Genomic DNA, 24,735 nt, shown 5'->3' on the forward strand with positions numbered 1-24,735 from the left:
ATATTTGTGTTTCATAGGATACTTGTGCTTTTATTTCAGGTCCACCATTATAGAAATTTGACTTATTTTTGTACTGTCCTTTGTTTATAGACTGGAAAAAATGCATTTTTTGTTGGTGATCTTGGAAAGCTTCTGAAGAGACACCTCCAATGGCAGAATGTGATGGCACCAGTAAAACCATTTTACACTGTAAAATGCAATTCCACTCCAGGTGTACTCGAGATTCTGGCAGCTCTTGGAACTGGGTTTGCATGTTCTAGTAAAGTGAGTGTCTTGTTCTGTGTATCCTGTTTGCCTGTCAAATTACCCTCTCTATCCTGGGGCCTATTAAATCTGTACTGGGTAAAATTTCAGCTCTTGGTACCAGTTACTATGCAGACATACTATTTGCCTTAAACTATGTAAACCCTTTATTATTATTTCTTTATCAGGATAGCAATTCCATTTTTGTGCTCTTAAAGCAGCTTATAATGTAGTTTTGCTAGAGGAAAACCTTACTTGAGCTATATGTCTCCACATAAATGAAGATCGATTCACTACTGGTGCTAATTTGACTTGTCTAATGCTTTAATACTGTGGTGTTTTTCAGTCTGAAATGGCATTGATACAAGACTTGGGCATTGCTCCTGAAAACATTATATATACAAATCCTTGCAAGCAAGCTTCTCAGATAAAGTATGCAGCGAAAACTGGGGTAAACATCATGACTTGTGACAGTGAAAGTGAACTAAAGAAAATTGCACGTAACCATCCAAGTGCTAAGTAAGTGTTGTGTTAAAAAGAGAGAAATCTTAAGTTTCTCTTATTGCTGTGGGAATTTTAACTTTGGCTATGGTATGGGTTATCTGTTTACCTGGAAGCAAGAGAAGCATGTGGGTTTTTTAATGCAGTTCACTTGCATGTATTTTGTCCAACCTTCCCTGGCTTGTATAGCAGCATTTCTCTAAAAATAGCATTTTATTGCAGGATTTTCTCTTCTGGGTCTCAGCTTCATAGCATAACAGATGAAACTCCCAAGGCTCAGGAAAGCCTCGGGGAACTTTGGCTTTGGGGGGTCCAACTTTAACTTCAGTATTCTGGCAGTTTAATTTCAGTACTTGGGCGCCTGCCTTGAGGCTTCACCTCTTCTTCATCTACAAGTAGTCTCGCTTTGCATGGCTTCAGTGTTTTATTTCAGGATGTTATGCATTTACTTGACTCCCAGTGGTTTCAGTTGTCAACAAATAAGCTCGTACATTGCCTCTTGTGCCTAGAATGTAGGTGTGTTGTGCAGTGATTTTTAGGATATACCTTCAGACGTCATCAGCGATTTGAGAGTAGTGGGTATTGCCTCCAGTTCCTTCTTGAGATCTTGACCATGGCTCAGTAATTCAGAAGAGAAATCACTTAATCGTAAACCTAAATCTGCTTTACCTCCTGAGTGCTGGAGTTCTGATAGTGCTACCCACACTGGTACAGATTCCACTTCTCTCCAAACAGTGTAAGAGCTTCCTCAAAGCATCTTGCCTCATTCCCATTCATTACAGGGGACTCCTCCATGCTCTGAGCGTCCCCAAATAGTGGAAGTTAGTACTTGAAATGAATAGTGCTGTGCTTCACATTGGTTAACAAGACACTGCTTCCACATAAATTTCAAAGGAAACACCAAGAAACAAGGTGCCCTGACATACTGCTACCAAAGCACATGACTCTATTCAGGTTCGCATCCTGGAAATGAGTCTGGGGAGATGGTATGATGATATGCTTGGGATCTTGCCATGTCCCTCCTGGTTATCTCTCGGGCTGTCTCAAAGGCTACCGTGCTACCTTCAGTGCCCATCTCCCACCCTGCATTGATACCTGATGGTGCATGGCACTACCAGAGCATCATCTGCACAGAGACTATACCCAAGTGTTGTGTTTGCTTGGTCTATGAAGCATTGGCCATGACGTAGGTACCACATGCACTTGAAGAGTCCTAGCCAGAGTAATGTTGATTACTTCTGTGCTACTGTTTATGCTTCATTAGCTTGTTAGATAGCTCACCTGAATGGGAGCAGGTGGCAAGCAGGATGACAATGGCTTTATTCTGATTCAGATCAGATGACCACCAATAAATTGCAAATACCTCTCCGTTGCAGAGCAGCAGCAGGTTAGCAAAACTGAGCAGATCTGGCTTCTTCTAGCTTCTTAAACTGGCTCAGTTGGCTCGTTTGAGTTAGTGCCAATTCAGGAATCTTCAAAGGCTATAATCCGGACTTTCACCTTCATCCAGTATGGTTGCAGTGCCATTGCATCCTCTTTGGATCCAGCTGGTGAAGAAGCAACATGCTGTCCAGATTGTCATCTATTTCAACTGTTTCCCTTATCTCTGTTTTACCCCATTCCTACATGAGCTTGTGTTTGAGGTGGCCATCACTGGAGCCAAGGCTATGATCCTGAGCTTCAATGCTAAGATTCTTTTGGACAAAGGTTTACTAGTCCATAATCTGGGGTGGGCAATAAAAGACAGGCAGCCCGCAGGATTAGTCCCTGGTGTGCTGCCACTGCCATGTTTACTTGTGCCTCCACAGGTATCAGAGGATCGCAGTGAATCGTTGTTTGTGGCCAGTGTGAGTGGTGGGAAGCGTTGCAGCTGGGGACGCCATTTCCCACCATTTGTGTTGGCCGCGAACAGCGATTTGCAGCCAACGAGAACTGCTATCCTCTGATAACTGTGGAGGCGCATGAAGGTGGAGACCTGCCAGGGAAAAACCTTGCGGGCTGGAATTTACCCACCTCTGCCATAGTTGAAGCCTTTTGCATTCTGAAATATCAGGTCTTCCTGGTCAAAGGACAGACTGACCTTTGGAAAAAAGCCTCTGCCCAGGTTAAGTCAGTTTCCTGAGACAGAATGCCAGGAGTTTTTTAAGGTACAAAATAAATAGTGCAGGGGAGCATGAACCTGCCAGGCACCTGGTGTAGACAGTCTTTGATGTGAGTGATAGTATCTAGCATGTGTACATGAATGCCTTTGTAAGTTAGCCAGGTTAAAGGATCATTCATTCAGACAGTTCAGGTGGCTTGTGCTGTCTTTCTCCTGGATGTTTCTAGCAGTATACAAAATGGCTACATTATATCTTTGTTCCATGTAGTTACAAAGCAGTTGTTTAGATTCAGCTTATAGGAAGAAATCCCATTTTTGAGTTAAAATCTAGTAGAACTTGTACATCTGCAAATTTTCATCCATCTCTCTGTGTTTGGAGAGGACCTTTATGAAGTGTTGATTCCTCAGATTTTTGATGCTTTTGTTATTCAGCCTTCTGAGGCAATCTTTTTCCCTAATTATTTTGTTTTGTGATTGGCTAATTGTCTTTGTGGAGCTTTCAAATGCTGCTAAAATCTGGAATTGACTGAAAGAATCCACAGGTAATAATTATATTCAGGATGTTATGTGACCTCCGGTAGGGGAAGAATAGCTCATGCTCCTACCTACTACCATTGCCTTTAAGGATCAAAAAGCACTAAGATCATGAACTTCCTCCAGCCTCACTTAAGCCAACTGAGACCCAGGAGTGAGAATCCTGCAAGATATTTTCAGATGAGCAGAATTACAAGGTAAAGTAGCTTTTCCTTTATGTTTTGTACAGTTTTCACAGAAAATCTATACTGATGCTTTATAATGCTGTCATAAATACTTGCCAGTTCAGTATGGTGTTTGTAGTCTTTGTTAAGAAATGCATTCAAACTAACCTTGGTGCTAGTTAAGCTGCTGTGTGCAGAAATAGATACTATGTTTTTAGGGGTTCATCTGATGAATTCAAAGATTTGATTTTTGTCAAATATAACTAGGCCCAAAATACAGTTTTATCCAAATGTTATTAAAAAACTTTAGTTATACAATGTTCTGTGATAAATGATTCAATGATCTAAAAAAAATTATCTTCAGTATTTGTGCTGGTAAAAAAGAGCCAGGAAATGAAAATGGCCAGTCTACTTTAATTTTCCCGAATGAGTGAAATGCTAGCAGTAACAAATGGCATAAATGACTGAGCAAGGATGCTGAAGAGCACATGTAGAAAAAATGGAAGTTATTTACTACTTCCTCACCCCAGGTTTATCTGCTGTAAACTGTAATTTTGTAAATGTTGGTTTGAAATTTGGGGATTTCATTAAATATTTGGCAGCTGTTGCATCTAGGGATGTAAAATCCCATTTAGTCAGTTAACCGGTTAAACATTAGATTTAGCTGATTAAGCAGAATCCCCAAGTGGAGGACCCAGTCCATCCTGGTTTGAGCAGCTCCCAGTTTGTGGGGCTGCTGGCTCTGCTGGCACCATGAGGAGCTGCTGGCTGTTGCCCCAGCCCATTACCCCTTCACCATCCCTAGGTGGATCATCACATCGCTGGTAGTAGTCAGCAGTGTGCTTATCTTTGCTTGGCAAGGAGACTGAGCATTCCTTTTCCCCAGCAAGAGTTGGGGGAAAGGAATGGAACACTTCTTGCACCAAATCCAGCTCCCAGTGGATATGGGGGGATGGGAAGGGTCTCCACATATGTCAGACTTTTATCCGACAAGGCTGGTATAAGATGACAAACATAGCAGGCTGTAAAGGGAATACCAGGTCACTCTTCCTCCTGGCACTCCAGGAGGAAAGGGCTAGAGAGATGCAATCCGTTGTCACTAAGGAGCAGCTTATGGGCAAGCAGCCTTTATGAGAAGGTAACACTTTCTTTATTACAGCACCCAACAGACTCTTGCTGCTACAACAGAGTCTTAGTTGCTGCATTTCCAAATCCCTTTTCCTTGTTGGCTCCATGTTTTAGCCCCTAATTGCTAGTTTTTTCTCTGTACAGGATTGTTTTATTAGGTTCACTTGACTCATCCATCGATGGAGCTGGAGTACTGACAACATTATCAACATACTTCTGACAGTCTTCAGGCTTCACATGTGCTGATGATGATGTAAACCAACTGTGCCCCAATCATCTTCCCCTTCTCTTAGGCTCTTACTACATATTGCCACAGAAGACATTAGTGGAGCTGAGGAGATGAACATGAAATTTGGCACCTTGCTGAAGAGCTGTAGGCACCTCATGGAATGTGCTAAGGAGCTTGAAGTCCAAATAGTTGGTGTTAAGTAAGCAGTCTTTCATTTTTTCCCTTTGTAATATTAATTAATCAAACCTGGATTTAACTTAAATATCTTTTTAGTGTGCCAGTTCATTCTACTATATTCTCCCTTTCTTATAGGGAACAAAATAAAATCTGTTTGCATGTCAGAAAACCTGCTAAGGCTTCCCTACTTTTGACTGCCATTGACTTCCCTCTTTTGTTCTTGTGCTTTATCTGTCTAACTCTGCATAGAAGAATAAATCATTGAACTGATGAAAGGCAATAGAGGGGAGGGGGAGAGAAATCAGTACAGACACTGGGTGAGATCATGATGTAAGATTTTAACTATGGAAAGTTTAGAGTGATATCCATAGTAATCACTTGAAAGTTCAGAGTTGTAATTTTAGATTTTGACCTGTAGATGGCAGATGATGTTTTTGAAGTATTTTTAGTCTTCCTAAACAGTGACCTGTGATACTTTTAATATAGAGTAACATAGGTACACAAAGAGTAAAAAAATTCTCTTATCACAGTGACCAAAAATTGATGTACACATTTTCTGTCTTTAAAAAACTTGTGGAACATTGATGAATATGTGTTTGATAGATTAAGGAAATAAAAAAAATGTTCCTCTTATTTTGATTACCAGTCACCAGCATGGGTTAAAAATTGATTATTTAACTACACGCATTTGATTTTTTTTTTAAATTAAATACATCTTTTAAAAAACGAACCTATTTAAAATTGAAATTGGCAACATATATTAATTCTTAGACTTACTATAATCTCCAGAAGTATTTAATTTTAATACTAATACTCAAACAGTATGTGTCTTGCTGCCAAAGTTTTAAAGTCAGCTGATGGAAATCAATGAACTGATAGAAATCATTGGCTAGTCACGTGGAACCAGTGTGTCAAAATGCTAAACCAGCTTTTTGACAGCAGTAGTTGCTTTTGCAAGTGTAGATTTCAATTAGTTTCATTGAATGACAAGTTCATTCAAAGTTGGGAAGTCAAATCAGTTTTAAATGGAAAATATAACTTGATAAACTTATGTATCCAGCACACTTGAAATATTTTTAACTAAAAACTTTGTGCATTTTAATTGAATTCTAATTTGCATCGATGAAATGCAGCTTGACAACCATCACCAGTAAAAATATTAATTATCTAAAAAAAATCACTAGAACTGCATCATTCACCATTTTCAAATGTAAAAATCTGAATCTGTTAAGCTATATAATTGCTTTGAATAAATGTTTGTAGGTAATGTATCCTCCTGGCTAGCAAAAAAGTACCAGATTGTACCAGCCAATGACAATTACCCTTTCTTTAGAAAAATAACTAAAAAGCACAAATTCAAAACAGGATTAAAGTTGATTTAAATGGATCCATCCTGTCTGTCACAATGAAGACTCTGAATGAGGTATCAATAATCTGTCTAGAGTTTGTCACTTTTCAGTAACATTGAGGCTGAGCTAGGTTGAGAGGAGAATACAATTTGTTAGTATACAAAGTTTAATCAGTATGTCTAAAACTTTTAACTTAATTGATTTTCATTTCTATAATGTGCCATGTGGCTCATAAGGCTTCCAAAAGAGGCAGAAAATATAGCTGACGGAGTTTGTGCCTGGTTTTGTCTCACTCTTCATTATCTCCTTTCATCTTTCAGATGTTCGGCCAAATAATCTGAAAAAAAATACTTAGTCCATTTTTGTCACATTACAAGATTGAGCGCTAAAATATATTAAAATGTTCTCCATTATAGTCCAAACTTACATTCTATTCGGTTTCCCATTATTTGATTGTGTTCAGCCTTATTGTCCATTACACATCACCTACTTTGCTCTTTGTGCTGTTTAAATACTTATGTGCAAACTTCTTTAATATGTAACGTGTTCATTGTTAGAGGTTGAATGGCTCAAGGGTAGTGATAATGGGGATACAGAGCCTTTTACCTCTAGATTGCTGCTTTGGTTCCTTTCCAACTTAGTGATCAGAAGTGACCATCTGATGCAAAGTTAGTGTTTTTTTTTCACAAGCACCAAAGCTCCATAATATAGGGGTGTGAAAAACAAAAGATATAAAACAAATTGTAGTCTTCATCTAGTTCCTTTGGATAAGAGTCGCCCTTTTAATTGGCACCTTGTTGGCAACCTGAGCAGAGCGGTTTAGAACAGTGCTTCTCAACCAGTGGTACGAGTACCTTTAGGGGTACTCAAGAGAAGTCTGGGGGATACGTCAGCACAAGTGAAATTTGGAGAACTGAATTTTTGTGTTAAGTTTTACAGCACTTTATTATTTTTGTAATTTTTACACCCAAAACTTCATCGCCCACCCAGCTGCAATTAAGTTGTTTAAACAAATGTGTTGAAATGGTAGGAAAAAATTGTCTGAAAACTGCAGGTACTGGTAGTACTTTTTTTTTTTTTTTAAAGGGGGTACTTTATTTTTTTTAAAAAAAAAAAGGTTGACTAACACTGGTCTAGAAGACTATATGTAACAATGGAATCAGAATTACCTTCTCATCTCTCCATTGTCAAAATGGATGTGTTTTTTTATAAAGGAAATGTACACCTTCACTGTTTCTGGCCCTTCAGAACAAAACGTTTTATAAACATTGTGTCACTTTTAAAAGGCCCTTTGCTAAGGAACAATGAACAATTTTTATGAAAAACATAGTATCACAATATTTTTAAGTTACAGTGATGAAGATGTTTATTTTTGTCAGTTCTGTCATAGCAAGATAGTGATCTGAGATTTTTGAGACCAGAGTGCTGGCGTAAACTGTGTTCTGTTCCTTTCATGACTAGTTTTAGGTATGAGAAAATGACAGGTTAGTCTGATCTATTCTTAACCTCATTTTCTGTTCACCTGTTTTGAATTACCCCATCTAATCTGTGCCATCAATCTGGTCTACAATGGAAATAATCAGAGATAATTGGAAATAACGGTTGTTCCCAGTAGTTTTACATCATCTGTTGTTTTAATGTGTCCCTCGGGTCATTTGTATAGTTCATTTGAATTCTTCAAAGCTTAAAATTCTGTTTTAAAACGAATCAAACTAAGATGGACACAGTGGATAGTGAAGTTCTAGGACTGAGTTTCAGAGTATTTTCTGTAATCTGTTCTCAGATGCTGTCTCACTACTGAGCCCATTTTTCTTTCAGCCTATTTCAGTACATTATTTATATGGATTCTCCATTTGGAAATTTTAACTAATATTTTGAGAACACTGACAATTTCGTTGTTAAACATTCTTAAATTATGCTGTACAAATTTGTCTCGTACAAAATTAATGGGCTAGAAGGAAAGCAAAAATGTATTGAAGTCTCTTCCTGTAATCTGTGTAGATTGAATACGTTTCTCATGAATAAATAAAATCCACCTATTCATGGAAATATATTTATAGTATACCTTATGTGCATTTTTACTACTATCAAAACAATACTTCACTTGTCACATTTCTTTGAGTGATCTGCTATACATTCCTATTAGTCTAAATATATCAGTGGTCTGTTTGTTAATGCATATTGTAGGTTTCTATGTGTTTACTGTATTTATTTTCTTTTAGATTTCAGGTTTCAAGCTCTTGCAAGGAACCTCAAGTGTACATTCATGCTATATCTGATGCTCGGTGTGTGTTTGACATGGCTGTAAGTAGTTTTGCTGGTATATGATTTATTAGTCATCATCCTACTCTGTTCTCATTAATGGAGATGAGAAGAATTGTATCCCAAAATGTGCATTGCTAGTTTGATATGGGTAGGAAAGATAATTGCTATGAAGACCCTTCAAATAAAGGAATGATTACACTACTGAATAGTAAATTGTAGATCTTAATTAGTATTTAACGTTACAGTTTTCCACTAAAACATCATTTTGATTGGTTTTTAAAATTTTCATTGAGGGTCAACTGTTATTTTTTTAAATCCCAGATCTCAACTCAAGCAGAATATATTTGTCTTTCTAAGTTAAGAATACATCTTAAAGTAAACTAAAATGTTTTATCTAGAAAGACCAATGTACAGGTTCTGTTTTCTCTGCATGAGTTGAAATCATTACCAACTGAACAGTGCATGTGACTCCCTTCCTTATGTTGTCTTATATAATTATGTAATTGAGCTTTAGGAGGGGGACGAAGACAGAACTCTAACCCTCTTGGCCAGGGCCATCCTTAGGATTTTTGGTCCTCTACACCATACTAATGAACTAGTACCCCTATGCCTGACTTGCTCTCAGCAAAACAAACATAAGTTTATAGAATTGGAAAACATGCCACATGCATGGAGGTTAGGTCCATAAAAGGCTATTAGCCAGGGGGTAGGAATGGTGTCCCTGGCCGATGTTTATCAGAGGCTGGAGGTGGCTGGCATAAGACAAATCGCTTGATCATTGTCTTCGGTCCCCCCCCTCCGGGGCACTTTGCTCTGGCCACTGTTGGCAGACAGGCCACTGAGCTGGATGGACCTTTGGGCTGACCCAGTATGGCCGTTCTTATGTTCTTATGCATTTTAAACAAATTAAGCACACTGTAATACTGATGGACTAAATGCTATATTAAGAGTAACAGGGTTATAGGAAAGCTGGTCAACATTTTTTGTTTTTCTGATGTAAACTGGCCCACTCCCTCCACGAAGCCAGTCACTTTATAACTGTCAACTTTAATTTTCTATTTTTGGCTAAGGTATTGGTTTTTCTTTCAAAAATACTGAAATTGGATTGAGCATTGTTAGCATTTTTTACAACCAAAAGGTTAAATCACAGTCTCACATTGTTTTTGGTAAAATGTCATCAAGACTTTGGCAAAAAGAGGAAAACCAGTTCATTTTGAACTCTGTGTAAACATATAGTTGAAAAATGTAAAGAGAAAATAATCTGCAATAAAACAATATTCAACATATTCGTACCCAAATCTGATAAATGGCTACATTGTAAAATGCATTCATGCTTGGCTCACTGCTGGCCAGCTGGTCCAATAGCTGCAGTAGAGGAGATTGCATGTGAAGAGTGGATTTTGGAAGTCCACAGCTTTCATACTGAGTGCCAAAAGGAGCGGCAGCAAACCCCTCAGGTCAGGTCACTCCACCAAGAAACGCTGCCTGGCATCTCGGGGACTAGGGACTTGTGGGGTGCAGCTGCGTCTCCTGCCCAATGCAGTGAGTGGATATGGGGGGACAGGGAAACAGGAACAGTATGTGGAGATTGAGGGGGTGCAAGGGAACAGGACAGTGGGGGATAGGAGATGCGGGGGGGGGCATGGGGATCAGAGGGGGGGTGGAGATGCGGGGGGGCATGGGAATCAGAGGGGGGCAGGGGAACAGGAGGACTGGGGCAAGGGGGGCCCAGGGGAAAAAGGATGTCGGGGGGTGGGAGGAGAAGGGAGTCAGTGAGTGTGAAATGGGACAGGTAGGAAGGGAGACAGTGAAAGGGAGGGGAACAAGAGGAATTATGGGGGCAGGGGAAGAGGAACAAGGTGACACTGGTGGGTAGGCAGGGAGGGAGGCACAAAAGGGGATGCTGTGCAGCCACGGGCATGGATCTGCTTCCCAACTTACCGCTTGGTCTGCAGCAGAAGCCTGGTGCAGAAGGTTGACCTAAGATATGTACCTCCAGCTATGTTACATTGACTCCAGTTACGCAATTATCTTAAAACATTGTCCACACAGTCTTCTGTTGCCTTTTCTTACTCCTTGCAGAACGAGGAGTATTGGATGCCTATGGGAGCTGCCCTCAGCATTTGATTTACGGGTCTACATTAGACTCTCAAAATCGAATGCTAAAAGATCAACCTCCGGAGGGTTGATCTTTTAGCTAGTTGTAGACATGCCTTTAGAGTACACGCTCAGGCTTGCTGCTAAGGTGCAAGTGTGAGCCACTTTCTTGCTCTGCAGCCAGCCCAAGCATCTGGACCCAAGCTGATCAGCAGCCCCTCCCCTTGAGAGCGAGAGATTCCCCTCTTCCCACAGGAGCTCTGCAGCAGCCCTAGTCACGCATGCACTCCTAGTCACTTGGAGGGAAGGGATGCTGGAGCTGACTGGCTGTGGAGGAATGCTTGGAATGCTGTTGCTCTAGTCCACACAGTTGCATGTAGTTCGCCTGTTGGTAAGGATGGCCCTGCTCTTGGCAAAGAGGAATTTATTTTTTGACACTGGTAAATTAATTTTTTGTTTTAAGATATACATGTATGCCTCTCTTGTTAAGGAAACACATTTTCAATCTCTGTTTACTTTCTGGGAGAATAAATTTGATTTCAGAAAAATCCCAAGATAATGACCTTTCTGTGATTACTGCAAAATTACTGAAGTGACTAATTAAGGAAGACCGTTGAAGTTCCCACAGTGGTTGTAACTCTGCTCCCTTGTGGATATGCATTTTAAGAGAGGCTTGCGTTATATTATGATACCATGAAGCCATTTATATTATACATACTATATGTGCATCTGAGGTTATAAACATATAATTATTTTCCATTATACTGTAATAAAGTATTCGCTGAACATCATGCTGCTCTGTCCACTTTTGTAAGAAAAGACTCTACTGCATACTCAACATGGGCCGAGTTAAGGTTGCTTATGGGGATTTTACTTCAGTCTCTTTATGAATACTGCAGTAATGTGTACTGTAGAATAATACTAGGTATAACTGGAATGAAGTCTTCAGAGGAGTACTTTTCAACTGTATTTAAGATGTCACAATTTCATGTTTAATAGCATGATCATACAATATTGAATGAGATTGGAGAGAAGAGTTTCAATAAACTTTCTATTGACTGCATACTTAAAGGCCTGTCTATACTTCCTTTTAGGAAGAATTTGGCTTTAAGATGAGCATGTTGGACATTGGAGGGGGCTTCACAGGTTCAGAACTTCAGCTGGAAGAGGTATGCAACTCAATGGACGTTAGAACTAGCTTGCCTTTCATTTATTGGCTTGGAGTTTTGACATGTTAGTTTCCAAATAATGTTGATCGTTAAAATCCAATTGACAATAGATTTAAAGCCATGGGGATGGACTGAATTATATGCCAGGATTTCAGTGTGAAGTTATTAGCAGAGAATTCGTATATCGGTCCACATAAATTGTTCACAAAATTGTCAAGTGCTAAGGACTTACAAATGGGAGAAACAGTAACCATTCTAAATGTCCAGAAAACCAACGCCTCCACTATCCTTATAACTTTTAAAATGCTGAACACTTTTTACCATGAGGATTTTGCCCCTTTCTTCTGGAGACAGTTCTTAGCATATTCATAGTGGATGCGTACTGACCTGCTGCTGCAGCTGGAATTTTCAGTATTCTGGTTTAGAACTGCTGACATGGTGCATCAGCTGGATGTTTGCTTAGATGAGCTTTCAGATATGTACTCTTACAGCAGGTCTACATTGAAAAGTTACAATGGCATAGTGACTTTTCAGGGATGTCAGAAATCCACACTGAAGGGAGACAGTTAAGCTGACCTAACACCTGGTATGCACAGTGCTAGGTGAACCAAGAAATTCTTCCACTGATCCAGCTCCGCCTCTCAGGGAGGTGGATTACATAGAGCTAAGGGAGAAAACTTTTTGTCGCTATAGTGTCTTCATGAACTGTAGACAGACCCTCATTTGATCTCTGGTGTGTTGTCATGACTAGGGATATAAGCAACTAGTCAACTATCGGATAAGCATAAGTTTATCAGACAGTCGAATAGAGGCAACAAGGAGGTGAGCAACTAGTCAAGTCACTATCAGAGAGAGACAGCAAGTGGGAGAGCAGGAGCCGGCTTTTAAGCCAGCTCCCCCCAGCACTGGCTCTGTGGCAAGGTGGGACAGCAGCGCTTCAGGGAGCCGGGGGTCTCCTTTATCTTCCCTCCTGGCCAGAATCCCTACCTCCCCCCCCCCCACCCCCCCAGACTGCTCCTGCATCTTCCCTTCTGGCCAGAGACCCTACCCCCGGCCTGTCTGTGCACCCTATCTCCAACTCAGACTTCGCAGCCTTTCTCCCTTCTGCACCCCACCTCCCACCCAGATTCAGAACCCTATCTCTAATCCACACATTGGCAGCCCTGTCCCACACATTAAACCCCTTTTTTCTCCTCATGCCAGAGCCTAAAGAGGTCCATAAAATTCCAGGACCCTAGAAAAGTAAATCTGCCTCTGGGAAGCCCTGTACTGGGGACATTAGGGAGTAGTTGACTGCCTGATAAGCAAAAGCTTAATGAGTAGTCAAGTAGAGAATAGACTACTTGCTTCCCCCTCCCACTCTCTTGCTGCCTCCTCTAGAGGCAACAAGAAGGAGGAAATAGCTGGTGCTGGGGGGAGCTGACTTAAAAGCTGGTTCCCCCCACTTACCGTCTCCACAGTGCTGCCTGCCCCTGCTCCCCTTGCCTCTTATCAGAAGCAGTGGAGGGAGAGGGGAGGCTGCTGCAAAGCAGCCTTTGTCTACAGTGAGCCTTGGCCAGCCATGGACAGGGACTGCTGCCACCAAATAGCCCCTGTTCACAGTGGCTTGAGTTGTCTGTCGCAAACAGGGACTGCTGAACTCAGTGCGAGCTGGGACCGAGCAGTCCCAGCTCATGCTGACAGCTGCACCTTTGCATTTTAAATGTGAGAGTCTGGCTGCTCTTACCACATTTAAAATGTAGAGCCACAGCAGGCTCCTGGAACCTGCATGAGCCAGGACTGCTGAGTCCCAGCTAGAGCCAGCTCCTGAAGCTACCCCACTGTGGCTCTAGAGAGCGGTGCTTACTGACTGATTCTATAGTTAATACAAATTGTATCAACTACATGATTAGCCTGATAACCACAATTTAACATCTTTACCGTGAACCTCATTCCTCTTTGTCCCATCCCTTCGCACTGTGGAGCAGGGACACCAAAGGGATCGGGTGTCTCAGTTGGAGGCCAAATCAGTGAGAGTTGACAGTTTTTGGAGAAGTTTTTTTCTTCTCATTTGTGGTCCCTAGCTGATTTTTCTGTGGGTCAGTGGCCCCCAACCAAAAAAAGGTTCCCCACCCCTGCCATAAGTAAAGAAAACATTGAAACCTTTTGTGTTGGTCATAAATTAATATTTTACTTTATTTAAAATGAAGTTTGATAAGCACAGGAAAGTTAAAACACTTAATCTGTTTTATAATTTTAAATTAAACCATTCTCCCTAGCTGCCGCACCAGCAAAATGGCTCGAGTGTAATTAACAGTGAGCTTCCATTAGCAACTGTGAAAGGTTAATGTTGAGCCAGGTGGCTCACGTGCCAAAAAGTTTCAGAACCACTGAAATAGAGGCAACCCCTGTGTTAATGCAGTGAAAGTTGGATTAATGCAGTATAGTTACATGGGAGGGTCCTTTGGGGGCCAAGCCCATCCCTATTGGCAGAGGACAGTGGGAGGAGTTCTTAGAGGGGTCACACAACACCCTTTCCTTCCAGTCATGTGTCCATCTTAACCCTGGAAGCACTACCTCCAGGGGTGGGACTATGTGACAGGTGGGTGGGGCCTAAGGGATCAGAGGGTGTGGCTGTGTCCCTGTTTTGGTTCAGAAAATATGGTCACTGTACCCATGCTCCCTGCGGTGCCCCCTCTCCCCTTGTTGCCTCTGTGAGAGGCAGCGGAGGTGGGGGAAGGGAAAGTTAGTCTTGAAAGTTGGTTCCCCCCAGCACCACGTCCAGAGTGCCACCTGCTCCCCCCTACTGTCTCATCAGACCTGGACATTTGCTTAGATGAGTCTATCAGAGGCAGCAGTGGGGAATGGGGAGACTACTGTGGAGTGGCCCGTATCTGCAGGGGTTTCAGTGGGGAGCTGGGCCCTCCTGCGAACAGGAGCTGCTGCCACTAGCAGCCCCTATTTGCAGCAGACAGCACTGTCTACTGCAGACAGGGGCTGCTGGACTCAGCGGGAGTTGGGATCCCACAGTCCCGGCTTGTGAAGAGCCTGGCCGCGCTACTGCATTTAAAATGAAAAGCCGTAATGTGGGTGGCTCCTTGACCCAGCACAGGCTGGGATTGCTCAAGCCAGCTCCTGGATTTATCCCCGCTGCAGCTCTGCAGAGCGGTCCTGTCAACTATACGATTAACCTGATAACAGCATTTTAACATCCTTAGTCGTGACCTGGTGACTAGTGAATAGTGGCAATTTATATGGATTACTGAGTTTTGTGTACTCTTAAAGGGTAAACTTCCAAAGCTTAGGGTGCTGAAACAAATAGGTTCAAACAGTTAAAATCATTAATAGAATTTTCAAAATTTCCTATTTAATTGTCTTTCCGAGTAGTTATGGACAAGTCATGCAAGGCTATGACCGTAATACTGAAGTTAAAAATAGGATTAATGTTGGGTTCCAATTTGTTTCTCTATTTACCAAGATGCAAAACTGAAAATAATGATCCTTAACTCTTATAAAATGTTTGGTGATCTAGTGATGGAAAAACTCTTACATAGAGTTAGGAATTATTATTAGGTGCCTAAGTATGAAATCAGTATCTCAAAAGTAATATCCATTTTATTTTTGTAAATCTTAACAGTGATGTCTGAAACTTGATTCAGCGAAGGCCCAAAATGGAGAGTAACAATCAGCTTGTGGCCAACTCACCAGCACTGTAAATTGTTGGTTAGGAATAAGAACTATAAATAAACTTTAAAATCAGGTGAACGATCTAAACATTAGCTGTGACTTCAATTTCCTAGGTTAATCATGTCATCAGTCCATTGCTGGATGTCTACTTTCCTGAAGAATCTGGTGTTAATGTGATTGCAGAGCCCGGATGTTATTATGTTTCATCTGCATTTACTCTGGCAGTTAACATAATTGCAAAGAAAGCTGTTGAATATGATAAATTTCTTCCCTCTGGAAGTAAGCAACATATTTGTTTTGTGTATATGTGAACAAGCCATAAGTCTCCACTGTTTTCAGCATAGCTCAATTTCATTTGTAGGTCATGATTACGTGCTTTTTTTGTATGTCTTATATTCAGCAAATGGCTCATACTTTAATTTGTGTTTTGAGATTCTGCCCATTGTTTATTTTAGGCCTGGCAGAATTAAGTGTTTGAACAATAATACTGCTGTTTGGTTTTAAGCTTTTTTTTCCCATATATATATATATATATTTTTTTTAAAATATTGTTTCATATGTAGTTTAAATTTTCACGTTTGTGGGAAATCATGTTGGGTGGTCAAGCAATACTTATAAAAAGCTTGGACTTTATACCTTAAAACAAATTGTCATTGCCACTACATGTCAATATATAAAAAATGAATATAGTTAAATCAAACTAAAATTCTCGAGCAGAGTTTTTCTTATTTTGCCTATATATATATTTATCATTGGTGGAAATATTTTTCATCAATTTGTGGGGTATATAGTGAAAGACCTTTATGGATAAAAATCTAATCCTTCCAAGCCTGGTTAATCTGCATCTGTGTTCATTTTCTACTTCTTGTGTGTGTTTGGCACTGCTTGTTTCCTAACTAGTAAACGTGACAAATAGTAAACATCTAGTCTCTTCAGGCATCCTATCAGCATATAATGAAAACTGTATTGGGGCAGATGGAAGAACATTCAATAGAGCTACTATTGTCCCTCTTCTAATCGAGATTTTGGATATATTTTTTTTTTAAAGAAATGACTAGAATATTAAGAATGCAAAATGTGCCCTCATGTATAGCCTTTAGTGGTAGGCTTGAATTACAGGCAGTCCCCGGGTTACGCGGATCCGACTTATGTCGGATCCGTACTTACGAACGGGGCTTTTCTTGCCCTGGAGGATGCGGGCGGCAGGACCGCCCAGACCAGCCGCGGTCCTGCCGCCCGTGTCCTCCGGGGTGAGAAAAGCTGTCTCCCTAGTCTGCTGGGGGCAAGCAGACCAGGCTTTTCTCGCGGATGCCGGGGCAGAGCAGCTGAGGCGCTGCCGATTGGTCCTGCAGTACCGCTCCTCGGTGCTACTGGACCAACCTGGCAGCACCCCAGCTGCTCTGCCCCAGGCGTCCCCGAGGCGGAGTTGCTCTGCCCCGGGCTTCCTGGAATCAGCCGCTGATCAGTTTCAACAGCAGCTGACTTGGGGACACCTGGGGTAGAGCAGCTGGGGTGCTGCTAGGTTGGTCCCCGCAGCACCGAGGTGCGGCGCTGCAGGGACCTACCTGGCAGCGCCCCAGCTGCTCTGTCCCAGGCGTCCAGATTCAGCTGCTGTTGAAACTGATCAGCAGCTGATTCCAGGAAGCCCAGGGCGGAGAAACTCTGCCTCGGGCTTCCTGTAGTCAGCCGCTGGTCAGTTTCAGCAGCAGCTAAATCTGGACGCCAGTTCCGACTTACGTACAAATTCAACTTAAGAACAAACCTACAGTCCCTATCTTGTATGTAACCTGGGGACTGCCTGTATATTCTAGTCTTAGAATCACATTCCTTCCCCAACATTCTTATCCCAGTGCATATTTTACATACCCGTGAGAGAAAATAAACTGTTACAGAGAATTACCAATGGAATGTTTTTATTACAAAAATATGTAACTGTTTTTCTTCCAGCGGAGCAAACCAGGAGTGATGTTGAGCCAATCTTTATGTATTACATGAATGATGGTGTTTATGGCTCTTTTGCAAGTAAATTGTCTGAGGAATTGAATACCATCCCAGAGGTTCACAAGGTGAGTCTATATCACATATTCTTATAGAATGTATAAAGGGTTATTCTTTTGCAGGGGAATTCTGCAGGTCCATTACAGTGGTTCTTGCTTCTGTTTGCAGCTTCTTTGGGGCAGTAACCAGACCTGCTAATCAGGCAGGTGCAGTTACCAACTCCCTTAAGGCCCAGCTCTAGCCAGTTTAAGCTGGCTAGAGGGATTTATAAGACCTCCTGCTCAGAACAACAAGAAAACAAAGCAACCACAAAGAATTAAGTGTTACTTGGTTTTTATTTTGCCTCAGATGGGAGGCGGTTGTGCTCTGCAGCAGGCTTACTAAACACACTCTTCTCTCCTCTTGACTTCTTGGCTGCAGAAGTTTCCAATGTAACATGCCTGTCCGGATATACCTCTGGTAGAACACCTCCCAGGCGTTTAGGAGGGTGCAAAAATGTCTGGGCTAAGTTGAGGATACTTATGCCATGGATGGCTATGCCAGAACTCCCTGGCCAGCTCAACTCTGTGTTGTGGGTCAGCAATGTGCTGTTTGCCAGCCTAATGGGACCCTGCTTCAGATGGTAGTCAAGTTAGTCTGTACAGGATCAACTTAAAAAAAAGCCTGGTAGCACTTTATAGACTAACACATGTAGATGGTGGTATGAGCTTTTGTGGGTGCAGCCTACTTCTTCAGATGACCTTGTTAGCCATGCCCCATACTGAAGGGCTAAGGAACAAGCAGCAATTATGGTCCTCTCCGCTCAATACTTTTCTAATTTACTTCACCCTCTTTAACAAGGTGGAATCATTCCTTATGGAACCTGCTTTGCCCATCCTAGGATTGTGTTCTCTCAGCCTCTACCCTACCCTATGTTGCACTGCTAGTACACAACAAGGTCCTGAAAATGCCCAGGGCCTTCTGGCAAACCCCATTGTCTGTCCCTCCCACCTCCAAAAGTGCTGAAAAGTAGTACTGTGTCCTGGTTAATGTGTTCAGATACCTTTAAACCACCCACCTCAGAGCTCTCTGGTTGTCCCTGAGGCCAACAAAAAGGACAAGCAGGGGCATGCTAGTTTGACTCCCGAAAATAAAGAGATTGAAAAACTGGACCTTTTTGGGAGAAAATAAAATATAGCCATCCTCCAATTCCAGGTGGCAGACCATCAAGCCCTTGTGGTCAGGTACAATTTTAACTTATGGAAGTCCCTCTTTAATTTCAAGGAGTCCTTCTATTGGGTTCTGTCCCAGGAATTGAGCACCACAGTAAAGGAGAGAGCTGCAGCAGCTAGGTGCGCTCTCCACATTGTGGGACACACTGGAATTAGTGGTTGTGTTGGTGGTGGTAGTCATGGGACAGCTTCTGGTTTCAGATAGCTGGTCGGGCCCAGGACATACACAGACCTCTTTCTAGGACCTTCCGTTTGATCAGAAACTGTACTGTGTAAACTATGTGCTTGTGCTCGAGAGATTCAAATACTGTCTTTTGCTGATTAGCAGAGCACACACTGTTAAGCTTTTTGTTTCTACTGGTGGTGCACATTCACACAAATGGATGGAAAATGTTAGAGGAGTCATTGATGGGGGAATGTTCTTTCTTTGGAACAGACTGATGCGAGGCTGCATGGGTTAAAATATGTATGTGCCACTCTTCACTCACTGGGCATGCATATGCCATAGTCTGCATGGAAACAATTCTGGATACCCCTGCTGCTAAGCCCTTGGCAGTCTCATCAGGTGTCTTTTAAGGAGAAGGGATAGAGACCTTTAGTCAGTTTCCTTGCAGTGTTATCTTGGACTGGTTAGGTCAGTGGTAGGCAACCTATCATCCATCGGGGGTGGGGTGGGGGTGTGTGTGTGTGTGTGTCCCACACAAGAGATGGTTTGCCAGATTCCACTAGTTTACATCAGTGCGGCTTTTTTTCCTACCGGTATTACTCAGTGACATGCATGTGAAGCAAGGTATGTGCTGGTTGCACACATTTGACTAAAGAGTAATGAACTCCCTCCGCATCTAATGAAAGTGCTGCTACAGTTCAAATCAGCACACCCCACAAATTCTAGGTATGTGTAATGGTTGGGCGGGGTCTTTAAGGGTTTGGCTACAACCAATCTGTGCCCTCAAGAAATTGTAAGCAGGCTCAAGACTTGTTGTTATGGATCTGTGGACTTCCTCTGGGCGGGGGGAGGAATTTTGAATAAATTAATATAAATATTCCTATTATGTGTCCTTAACAAATTTGTTTTTCACTTTAAACTAAAGCCTGACTTGACTGTGTTTGTTTTGTTTTTTAATGTAGAAATACAAGGAAGATGAGCCTCTGTTTGTCAGCAGCCTTTGGGGTCCATCCTGTGATGAGCTCGATCAAATTGTGGAAAACTGTCTTCTTCCTGAGTTGAGTGTTGGAGACTGGCTAATCTTTGATAATATGGGTTCTGGTACCTTGGGTCAGCAGTCTGCTTTTACTGATTTTCAGAGACCACCAGTTTACTACATGATGTCTTTCACTGACTGGTAAGATGAACTTAATATTTGCAGTAGTGTTTGCTCTTTAGCTATTTTTTTAATGGGAAGAAGTTTAAGCATAATCCTACAGTTGATGCATAACTGCTGTAAGAAGACTGAAGATTTCAAAAATCAATGTAGACAATTCTTTATTACAGTGCCACTGTTCTTTCATACAGGACTACATTAACGTGAATTAAGTTGTCATTACCCACAACTATTTCCAATTTGGAGACAATTTATACCTTCAAGTCAGCAGTACTGCATGGCCCCACAATATGCCATTTTTATGGCTGACTTTGAACAACATTTCCTCCGCTCTCATCTCCTGCTCACCAGGCTCACAGGGCCCCCCTTCAAACTCCTAGCATTCTGCTCCCTTCTGCTTTTGTCCTGGAAGGTCTCCTTTTTGGTTGTTAACACTGAGGTCTTGTTCTTTGAGATGTTTTGCTTTATGTTCATTCCATTACCCACCGTCAAATCCCTGTCAGTTGTTGGCAAGAAGAACCAAGAGGGTGCAGCCCAGTGATGTTGGATATACTGCGGTGGGAGTGCAGTGCTCTGGGGGCACCACAACCAAGCTCGAACAGGTACTGCAAAGCAACTCCACATGTGGGCATGCACACACCCACAATGGAATGGATGTGAGCAACACATCTTTAAGAACAGTTACAGAATGGTAACTTTTTTTTCTCACAGCAGTGTCCATGCAGGGCAAATTAGAGCAGAATATGGGGTTGTGAATTGCAGAGCACATTGAACTCGTCTACCATGTGTTGCAGTGTAGACAAGTCTTATTTAAGACAATGGTAGACTATATACAGTTGTAAGTACAGGCAGTCCCCGGGTTACGTACAAGATAGGGACTGTAGGTTTGTTCTTAAGTTGAATCTGTATGTAAGTCGGAACTGGCGTCCAGATTCAGCCGCTGCTGACTTGGGGACACCTGGGGCAGAGCAGCTAGGGTGCTGCTGGGTTGGTCCAGTGGCGCCCAGAGCGGCGCTACGGGACCAACCAGCAGCGCCCCAGCTGCTGTACCACAGGCGTCCGGAGCAAAGCCGCGGAGCACGGGGGCAGCGGGACAGCCCAGACGCGCCATGGCTATCCTGCTGCCCTCAGGCTCCGTGGCTTTGCTCTGCTTTGCTCCCCGTCCCCCTGGTCTGCAGACCAGGGGGAGGGGGAGGGGGAGCAGAGCAGAGCGGCGGAACGCGCAGCCAGCTGACAGCCCAGATGCGTCTGGGCTGTCAGCTGGCCGCGTGCTCCGCTCTGCTTCCCCCCCCCCCCCCCCCCATGGTCTGCAGACCAGGGGGAGGGGGAGCAGAGCAGAGCGGCGGAACGCGCAGCCAGCTGACAGCCCAGATGCGTCTGGACTGTCAGCTGGCCGCGCGTTCTGCCGCTCTGCTCTGCTCTGCTCCCCCTCCCCCTGGTCTGCAGACCATGGGGGGGGGGGGAGCAGAGCGGAGCACAGCTGACAGCCCAGACGCGTCTGGGCTGTCAGCTGGCCGCGTGTTCCGCTGCTTTGCTTCCTCTCCCTGGTCTGCTGGAGACCAGGGAGAGGAAGTGCCCCGTTCGTAACTGCGGATCTGACATAAGTCGGATCCGCGTAACTCGGGGACTGCCTGTATTGCTTTACTGACAGGCTCTGTGCAGCTATCCAGTGTATTAAAGCAAGTGTGGTGACAAGCACAGCCTATAAAACATTCACCAGTAAATGCTAAAATGCATTACTGAGTGAAGAAGGTGATCCTAATCTTAATTCTGCCAAATTTTTTGTTAGACTGAATACTGAACTTAATGCTGGGGTTTCCAATGTTAAGCTGCCTTGAACTTTATTCTTCCTGAACATACCTTTGTTATACTTTCTGCTGCAGGTATGAGATGCAAGATGCTGGAATTACTTCAGACACATTGATGAAGAACTTCTTCTTTGTGCCTTCTTGCATTCAGCTGAGCCCAGAAGACCGCTTTTCCACTGCAGCTTAAACAGGCAGTAACGCTTCATGTAGACTTGCAGTTGCAAGCCTGTAGTTTGTCTGGTCAACATTCCACTGTGGAATTAAAATGGAACAATCTTTAATTCAACTTGCTCTTCAAAACTTGAAAAAAAAATAGTTAATTGGGACCAGGCAAAACGAGCTACAACTACAATTCACTGGGGGTGGGAAGGTAAGATAAGTGTCCAGATTTAAATTTGCTAGTATGTTCAACCCCTGAGCGTTTAAATAAAATATGCAACAAAATGGATGACTTAGTTGAGATGGAAACCCATCACTTGGGTTCTCAGTTAAACAGTTTACATACAAGTACACAGTTTTTATACTAAGGATTCCTGTTAGAAAGTCTTGTAAAGTTGTCTTTCACCCAGATATATCAAATGTCAGTGGGAGACTAGTGTGACTTCATTAGAGATGTTCAGTGTATTTAGAGTGTGTAAATTTGTGCTTTGAACTGTAGTTTTAATAAATGTAAAAATGCATCATAGTATTTGTTGTATTTGACCCTTGACGTAACCAGTGTATGATTGCAATAAAACTTTGTGTAGATTTTTTTTCAGGCTCTCTTTGTGAGAAGGGCTAGATAGTGAAATGGATGTGTAGAGATAATAGCCTGTGTGGGGGACTCCTGAGAACTATTTCAGGTTTAGATTGGCAGAGCATTAAAAATAATGAATAATTAGTTCAAACTTAATCTACTTCAATTAATGTGTAAAATTCAGATAAGTTCCTGGAAAGCTAAAATGCAGTTTGTGGTGTTGCTTAAACTAAATTATATTAACACTTCTAACACCAAATCAAACCTTCAGGTCAACAGTAGTGAATAGCAGGACAGATAATTAGAATGCATGTAATACCCATGTAGAAATATGAATTACAGTTGTACTGGATGTTAAATTGGAAATGTTAGTTCCTTTTTTTGAACCAGCTTTATAGAAACTTCAGCTAGTTTGGTACAGCATTAAGTCCTTACAATAGAAGGGCTATATGTCTTCAGAAACCCTGATGCTCTTTTGCACTCTTCTTTGTGTATTTAACAGCAAAGCACACCAACTCTATATATGCCAACTACATCAACTAATCTTAACTAAAGCTGTTCATGGAATTACTTGTTCTGTAACTAAAGTCTCTCTTTTCTCCAGTCTCTCCCCTTGCTCCTCTCTCATTTTAGGATTTTGAAATATGGCTCGTGTTAAATCCTGAATCTCTGAATGAAAAGGATTAATTAGAAAAAATGATTTCTTAAGCTCCTTATCTGGGAATGTGAAATTTCTGCCTCACATGTGCAAATATAATTTAACATTAGTGCCAACTGGCAGCTCAGAGAGGCTAATAATATTTTATACCCTTCAATATGGAAATAATGTGAGTTTATCATGAAATGATCCTTTCACCTTGGACTTCTAGCACCAAGGGCTTGCCTACACAGAGTGTTATACCTGTAACTGCATTCACACTAGGGGATATTACCATCTGTCTTTCAACTGTTATACTTAAACCAGTACAAGAATGTCATAGGCCAGCCATAAGGGAAGCGCTAAGGCCCAAATCCTCAGAAGTATTTGGGTGCTTAAATATCTATGTGGTTCTGGACTGTCTTAAGTTATGCTTTTTGAGTTAAAATGTTCCTGTCTATTGAAAGGATAGATTGAAGATAGTCCTATTATAAAACTATTGGAATTAGTTTTATTGAAAATAGTCAAACCAAATTTCTCTAGGTTTGAAAAAGTCCACATACTCTCTAGTGCTCCAACGGCAAGTCTATCTGAAATCTTAAAACAAAGCAGATTGCACAGACTGAACTCTAGTTGATGTTTTGTAGTTTATCTGAGATCATGTTGTAGGATTCTGCTATGGAGCCTTAAGGAGAATTGTTTTATATTAAACTTACAGCTCAGTGGCAAATAATTCCTTTGTAAATTATATGGTGGTCATTTCAGACATATCTATTGTACATGAAGACAGTTTGCCATAAAAAGTGAAGTTTGAACATGGTATGTATTTCAACTTGATGTTAACAATTGTTACTATCATGTTTACAATATTGTAATCTCAATTCAGAAGTGAAAATATAAACCTAAATGATTTCTATATAGTAATTGAACTGTAATGTAGCTTTGTCATGCTGAATACACATCTACAACTTCCTGCTCAGTGGCTCAAAACTACTCTTGTGGACCTTGGTATGAATAGACAGTGGGACTTATAAACCATTTCCTAGATGTTAATATTCAAGCATTGTTTCCAGAACATTCTACTATATCCCAAAGAGGCTTAGTGTTGCACCATACTTATTCTTACAAATTAATACCTCCTCTGAAGTACTCCATTAATATCTGACAATTTTTGTCTGTTTTTGAATTTCCTGAGCATTCATCACCACCCTGTAATTAGGCATTATAAATTGAGGCAGTGGTCCATTTCTGTTTTGTATAGACAAGCTGTTCAAAAACTTCTACAAAAAGATAACTGGTAGGGAAAGATACTCTGCATCTTTTCTAGCCACAAAGCCAGTGCCCTATATATGATTTAGTATATCCTTTGCTGCTACCCAATCAACCTAAAAATAAAACTT

At 41.8% G+C, this 24,735-nt stretch overlaps 1 protein-coding gene across 7 annotated transcripts in view; it reads left to right on the top strand.

Annotated features, from left to right (window-relative positions):
* Positions 1-24,325, top strand: part of AZIN1 (antizyme inhibitor 1) — a 71,346-nt gene extending 47,021 nt beyond the window's left edge. For 6 of the 7 annotated variants that reach the window (XM_075919735.1, XM_075919738.1, XM_075919736.1 and 3 more), the window contains 9 exons: positions 91-264; positions 590-762; positions 4,965-5,099; positions 8,649-8,730; positions 11,883-11,957; positions 15,737-15,902; positions 17,571-17,689; positions 19,961-20,175; positions 22,038-24,325. In XM_075919735.1, coding sequence (XP_075775850.1) covers positions 91-264; positions 590-762; positions 4,965-5,099; positions 8,649-8,730; positions 11,883-11,957; positions 15,737-15,902; positions 17,571-17,689; positions 19,961-20,175; positions 22,038-22,149 — 1,251 coding nt within the window. In that variant the 3' untranslated portion in view covers positions 22,150-24,325. The remainder of the gene's footprint in view (positions 1-90; positions 265-589; positions 763-4,964; positions 5,100-8,648; positions 8,731-11,882; positions 11,958-15,736; positions 15,903-17,570; positions 17,690-19,960; positions 20,176-22,037) is intronic. The other variant, NM_001291741.1, reaches the window with a different exon arrangement.
* Positions 24,326-24,735: the final 410 nt, after the last annotated feature.

This window comes from Pelodiscus sinensis, chromosome 2 (genome assembly GCF_049634645.1).
Source record: "Pelodiscus sinensis isolate JC-2024 chromosome 2, ASM4963464v1, whole genome shotgun sequence".
Taxonomy (NCBI): Eukaryota; Metazoa; Chordata; order Testudines; family Trionychidae; genus Pelodiscus; species Pelodiscus sinensis.